Source organism: Pagrus pagrus (genome assembly GCF_965226575.1).
Source record: "Pagrus pagrus genome assembly, chromosome: 3".
Taxonomy (NCBI): Eukaryota; Metazoa; Chordata; class Actinopteri; order Spariformes; family Sparidae; genus Pagrus; species Pagrus pagrus.
The window spans coordinates 22,661,537-22,680,490 of NC_140187.1; the positions used below are offsets into that span (position 1 = coordinate 22,661,537).

Here is an 18,954-nt window from a genome sequence, read left to right on the forward strand (position 1 = left end):
ATCTATTTTCAGCTCCAGAAAGGGTTAATAATGACCCCCATGGAAATAAAACGAAGACGAGAGCAGGGCCTGAGTGTTTAGTGAAACATTATGTCAAGACTCTGACAAGGAAATGAAATGTGCAACATCAATCAGCCTATGAGGACAGAGATCAAACGAGCCTCCACACTCCTGCATCTGGTTCTATTTGGACAGCCTCACTTTTCTCCCCCTTCTTCTCCCTCTCCTTTCTTCTCCTTTTCTTATTCTTCTCCCATTCTCTCTCCCTCTTTTTCTCTTCCCTTCTGTTCTTCCGTGCGCCACGACATTCCTGTAGGCCTACTCGCTTCGTTAGCTCACTTTTTCCATGATGGTGGCATGAAGCCACGCTTTCGCTAAAGGTAAGCGGCCGCTTCCGAGATTTAGCCTCGGTAACAATGACTTTCCTGTCCCTCCGCTGTCTCCACCAGAACTCCCAATAAGCCCCAATTCTAATACCAGTTAATCCTGGCGTTGACTTGGCCTGTTATGTAAATATAGCCTCATATAATTCACAGTCTCTGTCCATGGCCTCGCTTTGATGGCCAGATGATTTTCTCTTTCTTCCTTTCTTCCAACTTGATTGAACCCAACTGGGATCAAGCTACTTTCCATTCAACGTCCGTCTCTGAATGAAATGTAAACCAGTGCAATCACGGGGCTCATCAGAAATCTTCTGAACTGCTCTCTGCACATACGCTTCTTCAAATGCCGAGGTAATCGCACCCAAATTGTTGGCTTGAATCTGTCGAGCGGCGTGTCAGGGATGATAGGAGGTTCAGTTACAACCCAAAATACTTCTGTTGGTAAATAATACAAGTTTCTGAACGTCTTCATGTAACATCTCTGGAAAGTGACGGTGAGTTTGTATCATTCTTGGACGCATGAACGATGCAACAACCCTTGTAAGGAAACATGTCTGAAGGTGGTGAAATGTAAAGTCTTTCATTAAGTGTGCTGTCATCAAAAAGTACCAAATTTCTACCACTTAGAGCAGCGGAAAACTCCCAGCAAGATTTCCCTGCAGTGATCCGCACATGAGTCACTGGAGTCGTGACGCATGAAGGTATAAACAGACACAGTGTTGGGAAATTCAAAGGTAGATTTTCACTAGAAGAATTCATTAGAGCTTTATCTTTAAACACAGATGGAACAAACGTCAGCCCGGGCTCATGTCCGCTCATCTTGTCACTCAACAGGTCCTGTCTGCTGTGTCATGACTGTAGAAAATGTGTTTAAGTGGCTGCAGACCCAGATGGGTTGGCGGTGTGGAGGAACATGTGTCGGCCCTGCCTCCAGGCCGTGGATGGCACAATTAGGTGCTCTCTCACCTCTGCAGACTGAGGTCACCGGGCCACTGAGGTCAGGGGTTATTCAGGGTCCTGTCTGTGCTACCTACCCGGGCCAACGCTGACGACTGGGACAGCTGACGTCAGCAGCGATGGTAGAGCTGTTGCAAAAGTTTACAAAAGCACGCACATGCAAAGGTGATGAATACCGGGTGCAGATGTTCAGTCCATACAGTAGATAATGCTCCCACGAACATTTATATGTGCACCACTATGTTCGTGAGCGAGCCCCGGTTATGTGTGAGGAAGCGGATGTCTGAGGAGGTTTTCGGCGTACATCAGTGTTCACAGAGACAATGACATGTCAGGAAAAAGCTCATCTTGTGAAATCCTTTCCAAGACGCATGCTTGCACAACCTCACATTTTTTCTCAGAGCTATATAAAAAAAAGGACTGAACGCTCTGTCATGGAAAAAAGGATTGATTTAAAAAGTATCAATCCTTTAAAGACTGAAAAGTTAAGATATCGTATTGAAATATTACTTTGACTTTAAAGTATCTGAAATGGCATGTACTTAAGTATTAAGAGTACATGTACAAGTAGATTAAACACACATTAACATGTATAAACTATATACTTAGTGTTGACTCGGCTGGCTAATTATCCGATTTGATATTCAGCAGTTTTTTTGAATATCAGAATCAGTGTTTTTTAAATCTGATTGCGGGAAAAATAAATACATTTTTAAAATGTGCTGCTGTGGCTGTGATGCAGCGTGCAGTCTGAAAAGTAACTAAAGTTTTCAAATAAATGTAGCAGAGTAAAAAGTACAGCATTTGCCTCTAAATGTAGTGGAGGGGAAGTCTAAAGTCGCAGAAAATTGAAAAACTCAAGTAAAGTACAAGTACCTTGAAGTTAGTACTTAAGTACAATAGTTGAGTTAGTGTACTCAGTTACACTCCATCACTGGTTGTAACAGATTTGTTTTCATGGGGTCTTGTTATCAGCATGATAAAAATCACTGCAGTGGCCTCACACTTGTTCTCATGTCAAAGGACGAAATGAAAAACCTTTAGCACCACATCAACACACATGATTTATCACTTTTACGTCGCACATTGTTTGTAGAGGAATGCGTCCATAAAAGTACTTTATGATGAGTATTCAGTATTTAAGTTTACACTGATTACTAGCAGAAATAAAAGAAACGATCCTCATGTCCTCATAATGAATTGATGAGGGAGAATGCAGACACAAGGCTGCATGTGGACTGACGCTCCAGCCCCAAATCTGGAACCCATAAAGCCTCAGACATCCCTGCAACATTAGACACAGCTCTTCTTATTGGCTGAGAGAGCCACTCACCCCCTTCCCCTACCGCCCGCCCAGCTAACACGCTTCCTGCTTCTCTGCCTGGCTCAGGCCGAACCACGCCCTCTGGAAGTCCGCTGAGCCAAAGAGAACTGCCCGCAGGCCCCGGGTTAGCGTTTGGGTATAAAAGAGGCGGAGGTGGACCTGCCTGTCAGATGGTTTGTTGTTGTTCTGTCTGCCAGGTTGAGAGGGGAATGTGAAACTGAGAATTTTAACAAGGTAACCAGGAAGCAGGACAGCCAGAGCCACGTCCAATCCGATGGAGCTTCAGAAGCCGTGACTTTCTTTGACCAAAGAGAAGACTTTTGTTGCACAAGCTTGTCGATTTCAGGGTTGTTGTCGTTTGAACGAGAGTGTCACAGCGTCCTGCCTTTGCAGTGGAAGTTAAAAGTGTCGGTGGACAGTACAATGAGAGAAGAGGTGTCCTGCACCAACTCCCCTGAAGGAGGTATGGGAGCCAGCGAGGAGGAACTGGAAAGAGGGTCAAAGAAGAGCCACCAGCAAGGAAACCGAAAACGTTCCCCTTACCCCAAGAAGGACAGCCTCGGTCAGGCGGAGGAGAGCAGCACCGGCAGCCCCACCAGCCTGCTGCCGTCCGTGCCGAAGAGGCCAAAGAAAAGCCCTACGACGGTCGTGTCGCTGGCCCCCACGTCTCTGGGCCCCAGGCTGGACCAGCCCTTCGAGGACCTCCACTCTCAGCGCGTCATCGCCAACGTGCGGGAGCGTCAACGCACTCAGTCCCTGAACGACGCCTTCGCCTCTCTACGCAAGATCATCCCCACGTTACCTTCAGACAAGCTGAGCAAGATCCAGATCCTGAAGCTGGCCTCACGCTACATCGACTTCCTCTACCAGGTGCTGCAGAGCGACGAGATGGACGCCAAGCTGGCCAGCTGCAACTACCTGGCCCACGAAAGACTGAGCTACGCCTTTTCCGTCTGGAGGATGGAGGGGGCCTGGGCCATGTCCGCCAGCCACTAGGATCCCCACGAACTTCCCTCCTAAACCCTCTCGTGTCCACATCTTCACCCCACGGCCTCCGTCTGTGTTTGCACCCATTTTCCTGACCTTCTAACCTCTGAATTCTTCTCTTTAGGTCTGATCTTAACCTTTTCATCTCAAGCCTTTGCACACATTCCTGCTCGATTTATACGCTCTGTAATGGTTCACTCCATTTCCGTCAGTACTAACATCCACTGTTGGATCTTTGCAGCCAAACCCTGTCTGAGTTCACCTTGTTTCCCTCCATTCTTTCTGCTCCCACTGCTCTCCCTTGTCTGTCCTACAGCTTAGTCCAGTGCAACGAGACGCTCCGCTGCAGCCCATCAGGTACAATATACAAACAAACGCACACGCACACACACACACTCTCACACAGACATTTGTGTACGAACACACACAGAAATCAAACAAACATGCACACTTGTGCACACACTCACCATGTCATTAGCACATGGACATGGATATACATGGTGAAGTACTTAATTTGTAGCCTTTCAGCTCAACACGTCACAAACAAATTACATATGCAGGAAATTCAAAAGCATAAAATCTGTGCCTCAGAGGCTCTCTTTTAGTTTGTGTTACAATAAAACCCCAAAAGAAATTCAAAACAACAACATGCTCTCAGCTTTTATGTTATAAATCATTGTGAGACATGCAGCATTTTACAGAAAGGCGCTTAAAGTTGTTCTATAAAGCACAATTACAACCAATCATAAACAGATGGATTTATAAATTAATAAGAAGATTTGTAAAAAGTTAAAATGTGTGTGATTAAATCATCAACACATGCTGACAACTACTTATTAGTTTTGATATTTACAAGCTCTCAAGTTTCTTTAATTTTGCTTTCAGCTCTATAAATACACCATGAACACGTGAACTTTTAGTTTTTTGAAACTTAGAAATTGTATGCAAATTTACAAAAATGTGTGTCTGAGGTGTAAAATGATAATTTGGAAAAAGGTTGCTTAAAAAAAATTAAATAATATATATAATTTTAATGTGAAAATGTTTGGTTGAAATTTGTACAAAGTGCATCATCTTCAGTAGTTCAGTGAGAAAATTAAAATTGACCCCAAAAAAACTGCCAAACGTATTTTTATTATTATTACTGATTTTCTTGTGGGAAAATGCTGTTAAGTTTTGGCTTTTCTTGGATATTTAGTTGTTTGCTGCTACATAAAACTGATTTCATTAATAAATATTACACAACTCGTATGACATTGATTCATTTAGCAATTCAAATCAAGTGTTGCCTCTGTGTCAGTTTGTGCAAAATTATTCAGCCATTTTGGATCTTGCAAATAAAAGATGCCAAGGCCGGGAGAAGATTTTTTCTTAAAGAGAAGTCCTTTAGAAAAATATAAAGAAAGTAAAGAAAAAAATATTCAAATAAAAGTAACTTGCACAAAATGTATAGCTCGCGTTGTATCCTTCATAAGTCAGCATTACAAGATGCTTCACTTGAAATTATAAAACATTTTAAAAAGATCAACAATTGAAATTTAACCAAAATGATAATTTTTAAGTCAGACAACAAAGAATCAAAATATTTTTAAAAAACTAGTAAAATAAATCAAGTCTATAAACGATCACAGGACCTACCCCTCTGTAATGTGTCAGGTTGAATAACACATATTAATAAATACAATAAATGACATTAAAAATAACTTGGAACATAAATAAAGGTGCAGCACTGACAGAAAGCATATTTAAGCCTCTTGGTTGTTTCACTTTATTAACTAAAATGAACCAGCAGCACATTATCATCATCGTAATCTAAACTCTCCGGTGTTTGACAGACCTCTGATGTGTTTAAGACAAATGTTTGCCTCCAGAATCTGTAGGATCGACTTCACACAGGCTCTGGTTTTTTTCAACCGCTTTTAACAGACACCAGATTCCTGCACAGGTACAGCATGAAAAGAAAGGGAGAGTGAGTGGAAATAAGTGGAGGCACATCTCTCTCTCTCTCTCTCTCTCTCTCTCTCTCTCCCTCTCTCTCCCTCTCTCTCCCCTGCAGCCTTGCCCTCTCTCCTCAGGATCTTGTATCGTGCAATCAGGCCCCGCCGGGGCCCAGACAAGCAGGAACCTTTAGATTGGAAACAGTTGTGAGGTATTAGGAAGGTGTGTGTACCAGGGTTAGGGTCAGGCACACAGGCCTGTGTGTATCAGCGCATATACACGTGCACCGGTGTGTGTTTGTGTATGTATGTGTTGGTAGTGAGCTTCAATTACCTGTGCAGCGGGTGTAAGCTAGAATGTGTGTGAGCACATCTGCAGATTAGTAAACAGGATACACTTGCAGATGCTGTTTCAGTGATTTTATCTCTGCCTTCTGCTGGTTTTAATTTTAGAAAAATTCAGGTTTTTTTGCAAAAAGGATGCAAAAAGTCCTTCAAAATAAAAGGACAGCATACAAGATAAGCATTTGGAAACAGGAAACAGGCTGAAAAGTGACGAGAAGCAGAGATTAATCTGATGATGAATACGCACTTTTCATCAGCTAGATGACAGGTCAAGGTAAACTCGTTTCAAACAGGCGCAGATCTTTGAGCAGACACGAGCTCATTATTCACTGTGAATCAAAAACCAGCACTGCTACACAGGCTGCATTCAACACTTATATACGTTACACTGTCCAGACACACACACACACACACACGCAGCCGCCGGCCATGTGCACACTGCAGGTGTTCCACTCCAGGTTATTACTTAAACCTCCAGTGGCCTCTGCGAGCAGACGTCGAGGGCTGTAGTTGGTGCTGTGGATGGAATGCCAAGGCCCCAGCACGTGGAGCTGAGTGTCCTTGAACGCAGCGCGGTAGTTATTACCTACCACTTTGCCTGCTCTGCCTGTTATCATCAGCTCCGCAGGGGCCGCCGCAGAAAGTGCTCGAAATTCAAGGCCTGAAGCTGACCTAAGTTTAGGGAGGAGGTGAGGTTAGAAAGAGCCTGAGAGACATCAAAGACAGAGTGTGGCAGCATGCATGTGTGTGTGCGCGTGTGTGTGTGGGGGGTGTAATTTAAAACAGTGTGTATACATGCACTAAATTGTCACTCGTATGAATACCCACATAATGTCCAAATTTTAAAGTTGCAGCCTCTTTTTAAGTTTTCTAAAAGCTTAAAAGAAATCTTGCTTCTCTGTATCCACTCCTACTCTATGGTAGATGGTATGTAGGGTGTGGACAAAATAACTGGAACACCTGACAATGCATCAAAGTATTGTCCAGGGATTTTTTTTTTTAGACTGAGTCAGAAAGATCATCATTTTTCGAGGCTGTAATTCCTGTCAATGTATTGGCTTGCAGTAAATTGAAAACTGGGTTGTTTTAAATAAATAACTAAATCATTGGTTTGACCTTGGTTTACACCATCAATATGCTTCCTAATATTTTGTACTTTCCTCGCAAAAAAGACCCTTTATTATTTTCCTTGAGCGTCTCCAGCACGCACACAATCGAACATGAATGCACAGCTCACAGTTTTGAGCGTTTTGATGAGCATGATTTCAGAAAGTGTGTGTGGCTGGCTCAGGATGAGACTTTCGGAATAAAGGACGATTGTTGTGTTTAAGTTGGAAGAAAACAATACTCTCCCTTCTGTTTATGCTATAATCAAAATGCCTGTCACTGCTCTTTCCTCTGCCGGAACCCCTGGCTCTGCAGCGTCCATGCCTGTGTGTGTGTGTGTGTGTGTGTGTGTGTGTGTGTGTGTTAAACAGTTTGGATTGACCAGCTGTTGGATGCTCTTCTGTGCGTATTAAATCTCTGGCTTTCACTCGGGACTGATCTGGGACCAGATGTAACGTCCTCTGCGGCTCATCTGCGTTTTTAAAGCCTCATCCAGAAGTTGTGGCTTCTGATAGTCATCTTTATTTTTAGAGAGCCAAACTGTGAGCCGAGCGCAGGTGGGAGGATTGTGTGTGTGTGTATTTGTGTGTGTGTGTGTGTGTGTATTAGACGGTTTCATGCATATGTGCATGTATCTGTATGTGCCTCGCTCAGACAGCTGCAGGGATGGAGAGCCACGGAGGAATGATCTCTGGTTTGACACGTAGGCAACAAAACGCCACATTACTGGGGTCTAAAATGCATCAGGATCTGTCAAACATTACCTGCAAATACGATTCACAGAAACACATGGAGTCATGTGGCGTATACAAAATAAAGTTTTCAATAGTTTTCAAAGTGTAAAATAAAAAGAAAGACTCAAATGAAAACCTTTAAAAATTGTTTTCAATTGTTAAAAAAAAGTTATTTCCCGTGAATCTAAGGAAGACAGTCTGAATCCAGTGCAGGCGTGGCGGACTCTGCCACTAACAATAAAAACTATATAGAGAGGTAAATACTGAATATACATATACATACATATTGAAATGCTACTGCAAAAACAGAAAACACCACAAGAAGTAGTAAAATAATTGTGTTTGACACCATGAATATCTTTTTGTAACTTTAAACGCCACATAGCTTTGGTCCAAAATGCATCAGGATCTGTCAAACATTCACATGGCCACATAATTCACAGAAGCAGAGAGATTGACAGGCAATTGAAAATAAATGTTTCAATCATTTTTCAAAGTGTAGAATAAAAAGAAAGGGTCAAATGAAAAAAAAAACAGAAGCGCCTTCAAAGGTATTTTCATGAAAAAGGTGGTCTCCTGTGAATCTTGGGTAGACAATCTGAATCCAGCGCAGGTGTGGCGGACTCCGCCATTAGCAAAAAAACACTATGACATAGAGCGGTAAATACAAAGGTACATACATGGAATAACTACCGTAAAATAAAAGAAAGTAAGTAAGTGCAAGAAGTGGTAAAAAATGGGTTTTATTTCATGAAAATCTTAGGGATTGTGTCTTTAGACATCACAGAACTTTGGTCCAAAATGTATCAGGATCTGTCAAACATTTACAAACATACAATTCACAGAAACAGAAAGAGTTAAAGGTAATATAAAATAAAGGTTGCAATTATTTTCGAAGCGTAAAACAAAAGGAAAGGCTCAGATAAAAACCTCCAGAAGCACCAGCAAATATGTTTTCTTCAATGGTTGTTTCCAGTGATTCTTAGGTAGACAATCTGAGCTCAATGCAGGTGTGGCGGACTCCGCCACTAGCAACAAATACTACAGTTTAGAGAGGTAATTACTGAATGTACATACATTGAATGAGTACTGCAAAAAAAAAAAAAAATGTAGAAGGAAAAAAATTGGCCACAAGAAGTAGTAGAAAATGGGGTTTGAAAATCTTGAGGATTGTGACTTTAAACGCATCAGGATCTGTCAAACATTTACATGCACATACATTACAGAAGAAAAAAGAATAATGGGCATTATAGATCAAACGTTTCATTAATTTTCAGTGTAAAATAAAAAACAGAAAGGCTCAAATAAAAACCTCCAGAAGCACCTGTACATGTGTTTTCTTTAACAGCTGTTTTCCCGTAAATCTTAGGTAGGCAATCTGAATCCAGTGCAGGTGTGGCGGACTCCGCCACTAACAATAATAAAACATACAGATCCTTAAGGTTAAAAGACTGAATGATTGTAACTTTGTATTTTGTATATCAGGTCACAAATAAAAGTGAATTTTCTGAAGTAACACTTTGTTTAAAAAAAGCTAAAAACAAATATGAACAACATCACAGAGGTTTTTGCTGACATGACAATTTACACATTCACACTTTTATGGTATAATGAAAGTCATGTGATGGGATGACACCAAGGAACACACTGTATGTCTAACTCTTTCTCTCTGGGCTGCTTCTTCTCTCTGTGTGTGTCCTCCTCGAAGCATGGAAAGGCACACTGTAATTAGGGAGAACTGAGAACGCTCCAGATGAAATGTTTGCTTGTTAAAACAAGAGAGAAGAAGTTAAGGAGCTGTAGGGATTTTTCCACTATCCACTAAGTAGAAGTGTTTGTTTGTTTGTTTGCAGACACATTTTTCAAACCTCAACATAACATCTCGAAGACGAGAGAGTCTTTTCTCTGCCACCGCTTCAGACAAACGACTATGAACTGTCTCCTTATCTCAAAGTGTTATGATGTTAACCCTTGGTTTCTCATCTCTGCAGAAAACCGACAAATGGAAAATTCTCGACCCTCAAAGAAGAAATGTGTTCCCGCCTCACCAGACGATCCCCCGTTTTTTTAATCTTTAAGAAACACTTTTTTTTCCTCTTTCTCCGGACACGACTCGTGACACTGAGACGTTTTTTTCTTGCAGCTTGACTCTCAACAGTTTTCACTTTGTCCTTCTGAAACGCTGTGGAGGAGACGTGACAGTCCAGCGCTGAACATTTTGACTGAGGAAAACACAAACAAAAGAAAACAAACAGCTGGCCTGCGTTGACAATGAAACAAAATGGCTGCTGGTTCGAGTGCCTTGGGTAACACCGTGATAACCATCATCCACCCTGACTCTTCAAATCGGGTGACTCACTGCCAGACAGACATTACGATGACTAATGATAATGGCACAGTGATGGTTAGAGGGCGGTCACAGCCAATGAATGTTTACAGCTAAAATGCTAATAAGCTAATCTCTCTGGCTCTCAAAGCCCCGTCTTGTGGGGAAAAGAGGAGCACGAGGAATCTGACGCAGATCTTCTACTTTGTTGTGCTGTAGTAACTGGATAGCTTTCTGTGTGTTTTGGGGGGTTTTTCAAGTGTATCTGTTTGTGAATTTGGTGTATGCACACTGTATTACTTTAACTCTGCTCATGCATTACACTTGGCTTTAATGAAAAATGTCCATGGGAAAATGTCTTAAACCACTGATCACATTTCAGCCACTATTCTGCTTTTTTACTTCAGTGTTTCTGTTATTAGTGAGCGTTGCAGAAAACTGATTTTCAAATGCAAGAAAATCTGATGTATGTTTTTCCTGCAGCTTTAAGAAATATCTTTGCAAATTTGCTGTGAGCAACTGAATAATGCCAAAGTAAAAGCAAAAAGTTACATGTAAATGATTCAAAGGATAGTATAGAGGATTCAAGTAGTCTAATTACTGTTCCATCGTGTTTCTTTTGTACTCTTTTGCATTTTGCTTTTGATAATCTTTATTGTGTCAGCGCCTGTGGACAATAAAACTTTTTTTTGATGATGTATGAGTGCAATATTGTGTTAATCAGAGGAATAATGCATTATGAGGAAGAGAAAATACAATAATACAAAATAACAAAGTTAAAGGTGCACTGTGTAGTTTTTAGAAATTTGAATTCTTAATTAGAGGACGAAGATCTTTATTGAATGATTTGTATGCGTAAACAAACCTTAAGCCTTAAAGGACAACACCATTTCATACTGTTTTATTTCGTGTATATGTGGCGGACCCTGCCACCTTTCTAGCTTCAGACAGTGTTCTGGGACCTTATTTTCCTCTGAGAACAGCTTGTTTATTCACTTATGGAAAACATAAATATTTCTGAGTTTGCATTATTACCTCATTAATATTGTAAATATTAAAATTCTGAGTTTATATTTCATCTCCAAAACTACATTGTGCCCCTTTAAAAGGAGCATGCATTAGAAATAAAACAACAATCTTATTCAGATATTTATAATTTACCTTTATTAAGGATTTTTTTGGGGGAAAAAAATAGTAGAAAAGACAAAGGCAGACAAAACAACCAAAACCAAGTAATTATGTACACTATACAGAAACAAAATCAGAGTGTCAGTTATGACAAAACTGGACTTTTGCTGCAGTTTTAATTAAGATCCAGTTCATTAAGGCTACCTTCACACAGGTTGGTCAGTATGATACTTCAAGGCACACGGGCTGATAATTTGGTCTCTGAGTTTGCACAGGGTTGCATTTTTTAATATTCGCAAATACAAAAATAAGTCATTTGCATGAAATACGACAAAAGATAAGACATTAGATATGTCGGGTCACTGTCGTGAATGTTAAAACCACGTTAAGCTACACTCCGCTGTTGAGCCGTCCTACATGATGTGGAGCTGGAACTCCACGTCTCTCATAATTTTTTCACATTTTCATTACATTAACAAAGTCTTTGACAGGTTTTCAGTTGCATTCACATGATGCAACATAAAGAAAGAAAGAAACAAAAGAGCAAACATACTGCGCTTAATACAATTTTATCCATAGCACCGTTAAAATTGTGTTAGACATGCAAAGAGCACTTCAAAGACACAGAATGTGAATGTATAAATAGAAGTCATGTAAGTTTTTTTTTTTGGAGAAGTGAATTTGTTTATATATCCATCCTGCGCTTTTGGTGCTGTTCAACTGTTTGGATAGAAAAAAAGGAAACATTCACAAACTCTCCGAAGTCTTTGAAGTTCTATAAGCCATGCCAGTCCAGGGACGGCACATTGTTCTCATAAGCTTTGGTTGCGCTTAACCTGTGTCCAATTGCACTGTGAGGATATTCGACTATCTCAGTATTACTGCTCCATCCTAACTGTCAAAATGTCACTGTTTGGTCTGCGGAGCACAACATCCCTGGCGCTGTCGGGACACACAACGCTGCTACGTCAGTGACAAACACAGGACACACCACTTTGTCTTTGAAAATAATTAAAAAGTACATTTACAAAATACAGCAGGAATGCTCATCCACAGGTAGAAACACTGGTCCACTTAAACATTATAAAAGCTTTTAAGACCCAAGTCATTCTGATCATCCCATCCTGAGGGAACTTTAAGTGTCTGATTGTCATTAAGTGTTTGGACGAGTCTCATCCAAAATGTATAAAATCAATCTCCGGATAGAGAAGGTGTGATCCGAATTGTCTCATATACAATCATGTCTGAGTGGTCACGCTGCAATGAGGCATCATGGGTGATTTCTGTCTTTGCTGACATGTCAAGAATCTCTTGTGATCACTTCCCCCGCTGTTATTGGTGACTAGAGGTATTAGCTCTTCACTGTGACTAATGCCACCGATATAAACTACAGTATATCTCCACATTTAAGATGCACATCAAAGACTGCTGCGTCTTCTTTTATCTGTCGGGGAGCTGTAACAATAACTGCAGAGATATACAGTCGTTCTGCATGTGCTCGCCCGACAGGCCAAGAAAGAAAAAAAAAAAGATTTCAGAAAATATGTGGACATACAAAACAATATGAAACATATGTATCTCAGACTTCACTGTAGCTTCACTCTTACTGGATTCTTAAACAAAGAAAAAAAATCTTGTGCTGACATTCACAAAAATGTGTGCCACAGGTGAAATAAACTAAAAATACAATCAAACAAGATGTTTGATCGTCAACATGGCCGATGAGGCTGCGTCTCTTCCATCTGGTCCAGTTCACATTACAGAACGGTACAGTGCAAAACAATCAGAAACTGCTGATCTTTTCCTTCATGGGGTCTCTGTCACATGCAGACAAATGACATCATCATAGTCATAGTGCTGAGGAAGTGTCTGCTCTCCTTCACCGGCACGTCCTGCGGGGACAACTCCTTCCGCCCTGAGGGATTGACTCCAGTAAGATGAGGTGACCTTTGACCCCCACTTTCAAGGTTGCGACAGTCCGAGCCGTCTCTCGCAGGTCTTGTAGGAGTCATTTACAAGGTGAATGTTTGAAGTCGCAGAGCTGTGCTTTGTCAAGTGTGTGTTCGTGCTACGTCATGTTGTCAGCTCCCATTGCCGCAAGAGAGTGAAGATCCTTCATTAATCTGCCTCTGGTTGTCTTTCTTTACAATTTTTTCTCAGCTCAATGATGTGTGGATGCGTCAGGATGATATGAATGTTGTGTTTGTCTCTGCAGCCAGTAGTAATGCAGGTGGAGGAGTGTCTGTGAGGTGATGGATACAGTGGTCGAACTGAGGAGGAGGACATCTGCTTCCAGTGATGGTTCAAATGCATAGCTGTGTGTGTGTGTGTGTGTGTGTGTGCGAGCATTTGTGTGTTTCCACTGAGACTTGGTTAAAGGCAGCTTTCAGGAGACTCATCCTTCAGAGAGAATCACCTTTCTCTGTCAGTTCATCTTTTCTTTATATAAAAAAGAGAAAGAGACAGATTTTAAGATACACAGAGTGCAGTGCTGTAATGTTGCTACAGTAGAAGACATTAAAGACAAAGTCATCCTTACCTCTTACAGGTGACGGCCCCCATTGACAGCGAGGCGATGGCGTTGACAGCCTCACTGTCCGAGTCTCGTCTCAGCCGTCGTCTCTGCGCCTGCAGGTAGGACAGATCCACTGTGGTGGCCGAATCCTTCACACTCTGCCAGTATTCACCTGCAGGAGGCAAGAAGATGGAAAAAAAGGGAGAGGAGGAAAGAAAGAGAGAAAGATTAATGGCCACAGTTGTCGGTATTTCAGTCTTGTTTTCATCCTGAATGATTCCTTGAGGGAGAGTTCCTGCACTGAATTATTAAAAAGCAGCACTTGGTGTTTGATCCACCAGTTGTAGCCGTTTGATCTCAATATAAGCATCGACTGTTATAAACAGCCCGTGGTCGAAATGTCCATGTTGATCAGGAAATGTAAACTCAAGTTCAATCTGTTCTCTCAAGGTCTCCAGGCCTGAGTCCTGCGACACACAGTGGAAGCAAAATCAATCAGTGTTTGCAAATGTGTTCGTCTGTGAGCGTGTGTGTGTTCTGGCTGTGTACGCAACTCACATATATTTCACCCCGGGCCTAAATTATGGGCTTAACATTCTTGTGGCTTTGCAAATATTTTTAATTAATCTAATTTGGTTGGGATAACATTTGTGTGCAATCAGGAGGGGATGTTGCGAAGGTCGTGTGCCAGAGAAGTGTTTGAAGATAATTGGAGCCAGGGCGGCCGTGTGTGTGTGTGTGCGCATCTGTCTGTGTGTGGGACGGCTGGAGGGAGGGATGGGAGACAGGGATGAAGAGGAGGAGAGGTGGTCAGAGAGCAGGAGGGATGAGGAGACGGGGGGAGGTGCAAAGCGAAGAAATCCAGATTAAAGTTACAGAGAATGGAAATGGAAAAAAATGCTAGAAAAAAATGTATAATTGTTTCCGTAACTTCACTAATATTCAGCATTTTTTGTTTTCATTTTGTAAAATAAAACGTAACATGGCAGCAGAAGCAAAACCATTTTTTATTTCAAAAACAAAACTTTTGATGTTTTCCTTGTCATAATTGAGGATTTAGAAGTAGAGGACACTGCAAGCTATACAGGTTGTAAAGAAGTGCTGTGTCACTTTGGGCTGTATTTATTTATTATGACTTGTAATCTTCCCATGTATAAGGCAGTGAAATGGTGGCATGACTATTAGCTGGTGCAACAGTAACAGGTGTATGTCTTTGAACTCATAAAAGCATGTACCACTGGACTCCATGGAGTGATAACAAATTGGCCAATATAAATCAAATATCTTCAACCCAACCTATTATTAAAACTCTTTATTGTGACATTTCAATAATGTATCAGACATTTGCTTGGTCTGGTCTGTAGCAGCTTATGAGAGGCCGTGGAGAGAGGGAGAAGGTGAGGCCAACTGAGACAGAAAATGGAGGTGAGAGAAAGGAGAAACTGCAGTTACAGCTTAAATAAAGAAAGACTAAAGCAACAACTTTGGAGAAAGAAAAACTGCAAATGAAGGCAGTCAAACTAAAAACAATTAAGGATATTATTCCTATTGTGTTTTGTGATTTAATGTTCAAATATTGAAAGGTGAGGAGCAACACAGAAATGTGACAGTGAACAGGCAGTTGATTTAGTCTATACTGGCTGCTGCAGGTGCCAGTTGTAATTCTGTAAACTGTGCAAGATGATATTGTGCAATAATACATTCTGAACTCAGCGGCTCTGCTCCTCATTTCTATATCTGAAAAGCCTCATTATGCGTTACTGTCCTCATTTGAAAAGTTCTGAGGCATTCCTTAAATTTCGAGACAAAATTATCGAGTTAGACTGCTCAGGAGAAATCACAAGTGAAAGTAATTTACTGAAAACATGGAGCAATCTGCCTGCGCAATCTGCATGTGTCATTGCCTCTTTATTTATTTTATAACATTTATTCAGAACCTTTTTGTGCACCCAACAGATTTTGCCTGTAATGCCCAGCAGCCAGCTCAGAGCACATTCAATTAGCCTTTCAGTCAGGTTGCACGTCTCATATTAATGTGTCAGACAGGGCCAAGTCCAGAATTAATTCAGAGATAATTACAGGTAACAGATCAGTTCTATCACCAAACTTTGGACGTGAGCGACAGGTTGGCAAAACTGTAAACGTGCAGAACAGAAGATGAAAATGTTTCCACAGACATGATGAAAAGTTTGGCTTATATTGACGATGATTTATTTATTTATTCCCATTGCACGGAACCCAACGAATGTGTAATTTTGCATTGTCTTGCTGGATGTTCCACTAGTTATTTGCAAGAGTTAAGATTTCTCTGTTGATGAAATGTGCAAACCCTCTGAATGACGTGCTGCTGGATGCTGATGGTTGTGTTGTGTTCTCAGTTCTCACCCTGAACCTGGATGACTCTCTGCAGGGACTTGACAGCGCTTTCACAAGGCTTCTGGTCCAACACAGACTGGGACAGAGGCTCCACCTGTAACACAGCAAGTGAGTTAAAGACTTGAACATACTGTATATCTCTACAGAAACACACATGTACAGTACTACACACACACACACACACATCTCACCTCCATGCCAAGCAAGGCGCTGACGCAGGCCTCAGAGGCATCACAGATGGCCTTGAGGTCATGTCCCCCCTCAAGAGCCAGGACCACCCGACCACCAGCCAGTGACATCAGCTGACGGGTCAGGAAGCCAAAACCTAGAGGCACACACACACACAAACACAAACACACACACACACACACACACACACACACACACACACAGTCAGCGATTTTTCTCCAGGCTTTGATTAACAAGACTGAATGATTCCTTCAGTGTTCGTGACAGTCAGTGTCACTTTCCACAACAGCCTCTAACTCACAAAATTGTTGTGATTGTGTAAACATTATTACACATCAATGCTCACTGTTCACATTACATTTACAATATACGAGACTCAGTGATGGAAAGTAACTTAGTACATTTACTCAAGTACTGTACTTGAGAACAATTTTAAAAAGGTACCAAATATTGTACTTTTTACTCCACTACATTTATGCCAAAGTAGCAAATTTTTTAATTAATTAATTTAATTGGCAATTGGATAAAAAAATTAAAGAATTTAAAAAACAACAATAACCACAGATCACTGATTCTAGTAATCAATAACACTGAAGATCTGATCCAATAAGCAGCTCACCAATAGTATGCTGTATACACATACATAATAAAATGTAAAAGATACTTTTACCTGTACTTTGGACACTTGAGTGGATTCATTGCCAGAAAATTACTTTCGGTACTTACGTACATTTAAAATCAGTATCAGTAACAGTTACTGTTGGACTTTTACTAAAAGTACTATTTGTATAGATGACTTTCAATTTTACAAAAGCAATATTTTAAACACAATACTTTTACTTTTACTCAAGTGAGACACTGATGAGATTTATGAATTTGTATTTGTATTGTAGAGTTTTTCAAGTTAGTGCACAAACAAACTTCAACTTCTCTCCCTAGTTACGCTCAGGAAGTTTTGGTTTGTTTTAATCACAACTCCTGTTTCACACAGTGCCTCTCAAGTGGTGCTAATTTCTGAAATCAATAAGGCTGATCAGCTGTGAAAGAGAAAATAGTCTGTCAAGAATGACTAAGCTTCATAAAAGTTAGTTGAAGCTACTTATTAACACAATCTGGCTCGGTGTGTCTGCTATTATGCTGCATTCAAAATGATGATATTAAAATACCATCGAGGACAACTAAATATTCATTCTAACCAGAGGCAAAAAAACCTGGTCTATATGAGGCAGGTGTCAACCAGGAAACAAAGACTCTGAAGAAACACTGAAGGAATCATTCTTTAAGCTAAATGCCCTGAAGAGTACTGATATGTATAATTACGTAAGACTGCACTTTGTGTGACGTTAACGCTGATTCACATCTATGTCTATGTCTGTGAGTAAGAGTATGTGTATGTGTGCTGCATGTGAAGCGAGTGAGCCTTACACTTGGCTGTGACCTTGTAGCCTCCCAGTGATGACGAATGTCCTTCGACAGCATCAAAGCCAGCTGACACCAGCACCACATCAGGGGAGAACTCGTGGGCTATGGGCATCACCACGGCTCTGTGGAGGAGGAGGAGGAGAGGAAACAACCTGCTGTAAAACAAATACTATATCGGATGTTCATTCATTCAAGCCCTGTGGTCTGGCTGAAATTAGATAGTACGTTTAAGAAATCGTGTTTTCAACAGGTGTTTATAATTTGTGAAAAATGAGAACTTGGACGAGTGAATACAACAGAATAATGTAGAGAGGAAGTCAGAGTGGGATTCATCAGAACACACTAAAAAGAAAACTTACTGTAATCAACAAGTTAAAAAAAAACAACATCAAACAGCGCATTGTTGAGGTGAGAGTGGAACACTTTTTCTCTGGATTAACTGCAAACGTTTACTTCATTGTAAACTTTATCCATTTAAAAAAAAGATGGAAGATAAATTATCAAAGGCCGTGTTCCAAGTGCTTGATCTCTGCTCCTGATCCACTCCTGGTAGGAGGCCAACATTAGAAGGTGGGGTAGCTCCCAGGTGTGAATGTGTGCAACTGTTTAAATGTGAAGCAGAGCACTGCTGAAAAAAAGAAACCTGAGCGCTCCGCACACCTTCGCTGGATATATAAAGATCAAAAAAGGGTTAAAGCAAAGACTCGCACACAACTTCAGGCAGGTGGCAAACGCTGAATAGTTTGTTTTTGCGAGTGACACAAGCAGATAAAAATGAGACCCTTGACATATCTGGACTGAGACGCCCACATACTTTATACTGTATTCAGGGGAGACCACTTTCCTCGCTTCTACGCACTCTTCCTCACTTCCTCTCTTCTCCTGCTGCCAGTTATTTAGCAAGACTGTATGGCCCATGCCGCGTTTGATTCTCTCTCTCTCGCGCGCTCTCTCTCTCTCTCAGCGGCAGTTCAAAGGCGTTTGTGTGCGTCTGGTTCCTATTAGAAGCTCGTCCCTCTTCTCACGTCACTGACAGCCAGCCATCTGGGATCCATTGGGCCTAATTACGCCGCCTTTGGATTCCCTAACAATGCACCCCCCACTTCTTCTCTTCTCTTTTGCTCTCCTCTCCTCCACAGTTTGTTATTCGTCAGTAGCCACCTAGAAATGCACATGAATGCATGTGCATGCACACATACATGGCTGAAAAGATGTACATACTTA

At 41.1% G+C, this 18,954-nt stretch overlaps 2 protein-coding genes across 4 annotated transcripts in view; one reads left to right on the top strand and one right to left on the bottom strand.

Annotated features, from left to right (window-relative positions):
- Nucleotides 1-2,850: 2,850 nt before the first annotated feature.
- Nucleotides 2,851-10,798, top strand: LOC311254921 (twist-related protein 2-like). The gene is made up of 2 exons (XM_084348981.1): nt 2,851-4,008; nt 9,766-10,798. Exon 1 carries the CDS (start codon nt 3,088-3,090, stop codon nt 3,658-3,660), a length of 573 nt encoding a protein of 190 aa, XP_084205107.1. The 5' UTR covers nt 2,851-3,087; the 3' UTR covers nt 3,661-4,008; nt 9,766-10,798.
- Nucleotides 10,799-11,245: 447 nt separating this feature from the next.
- The window catches only part of LOC311254415 (histone deacetylase 7-like), a 45,231-nt gene continuing 37,522 nt past the window's right edge, over nt 11,246-18,954 (bottom strand). For 2 of the 3 annotated variants that reach the window (XM_084348172.1, XM_084348170.1), the window contains exons 21-25: nt 17,734-17,852; nt 16,311-16,444; nt 16,129-16,213; nt 13,768-13,915; nt 11,246-13,667 (exon numbers count right to left, since the gene is read on the bottom strand). In XM_084348172.1, the coding sequence (XP_084204298.1) occupies nt 13,631-13,667; nt 13,768-13,915; nt 16,129-16,213; nt 16,311-16,444; nt 17,734-17,852 (523 nt within the window). In that variant the 3' untranslated portion in view covers nt 11,246-13,630. Of the gene's footprint in view, nt 13,668-13,767; nt 13,916-15,040; nt 15,151-16,128; nt 16,214-16,310; nt 16,445-17,733; nt 17,853-18,954 lie in introns of those variants that run through there. The other variant, XM_084348171.1, reaches the window with a different exon arrangement.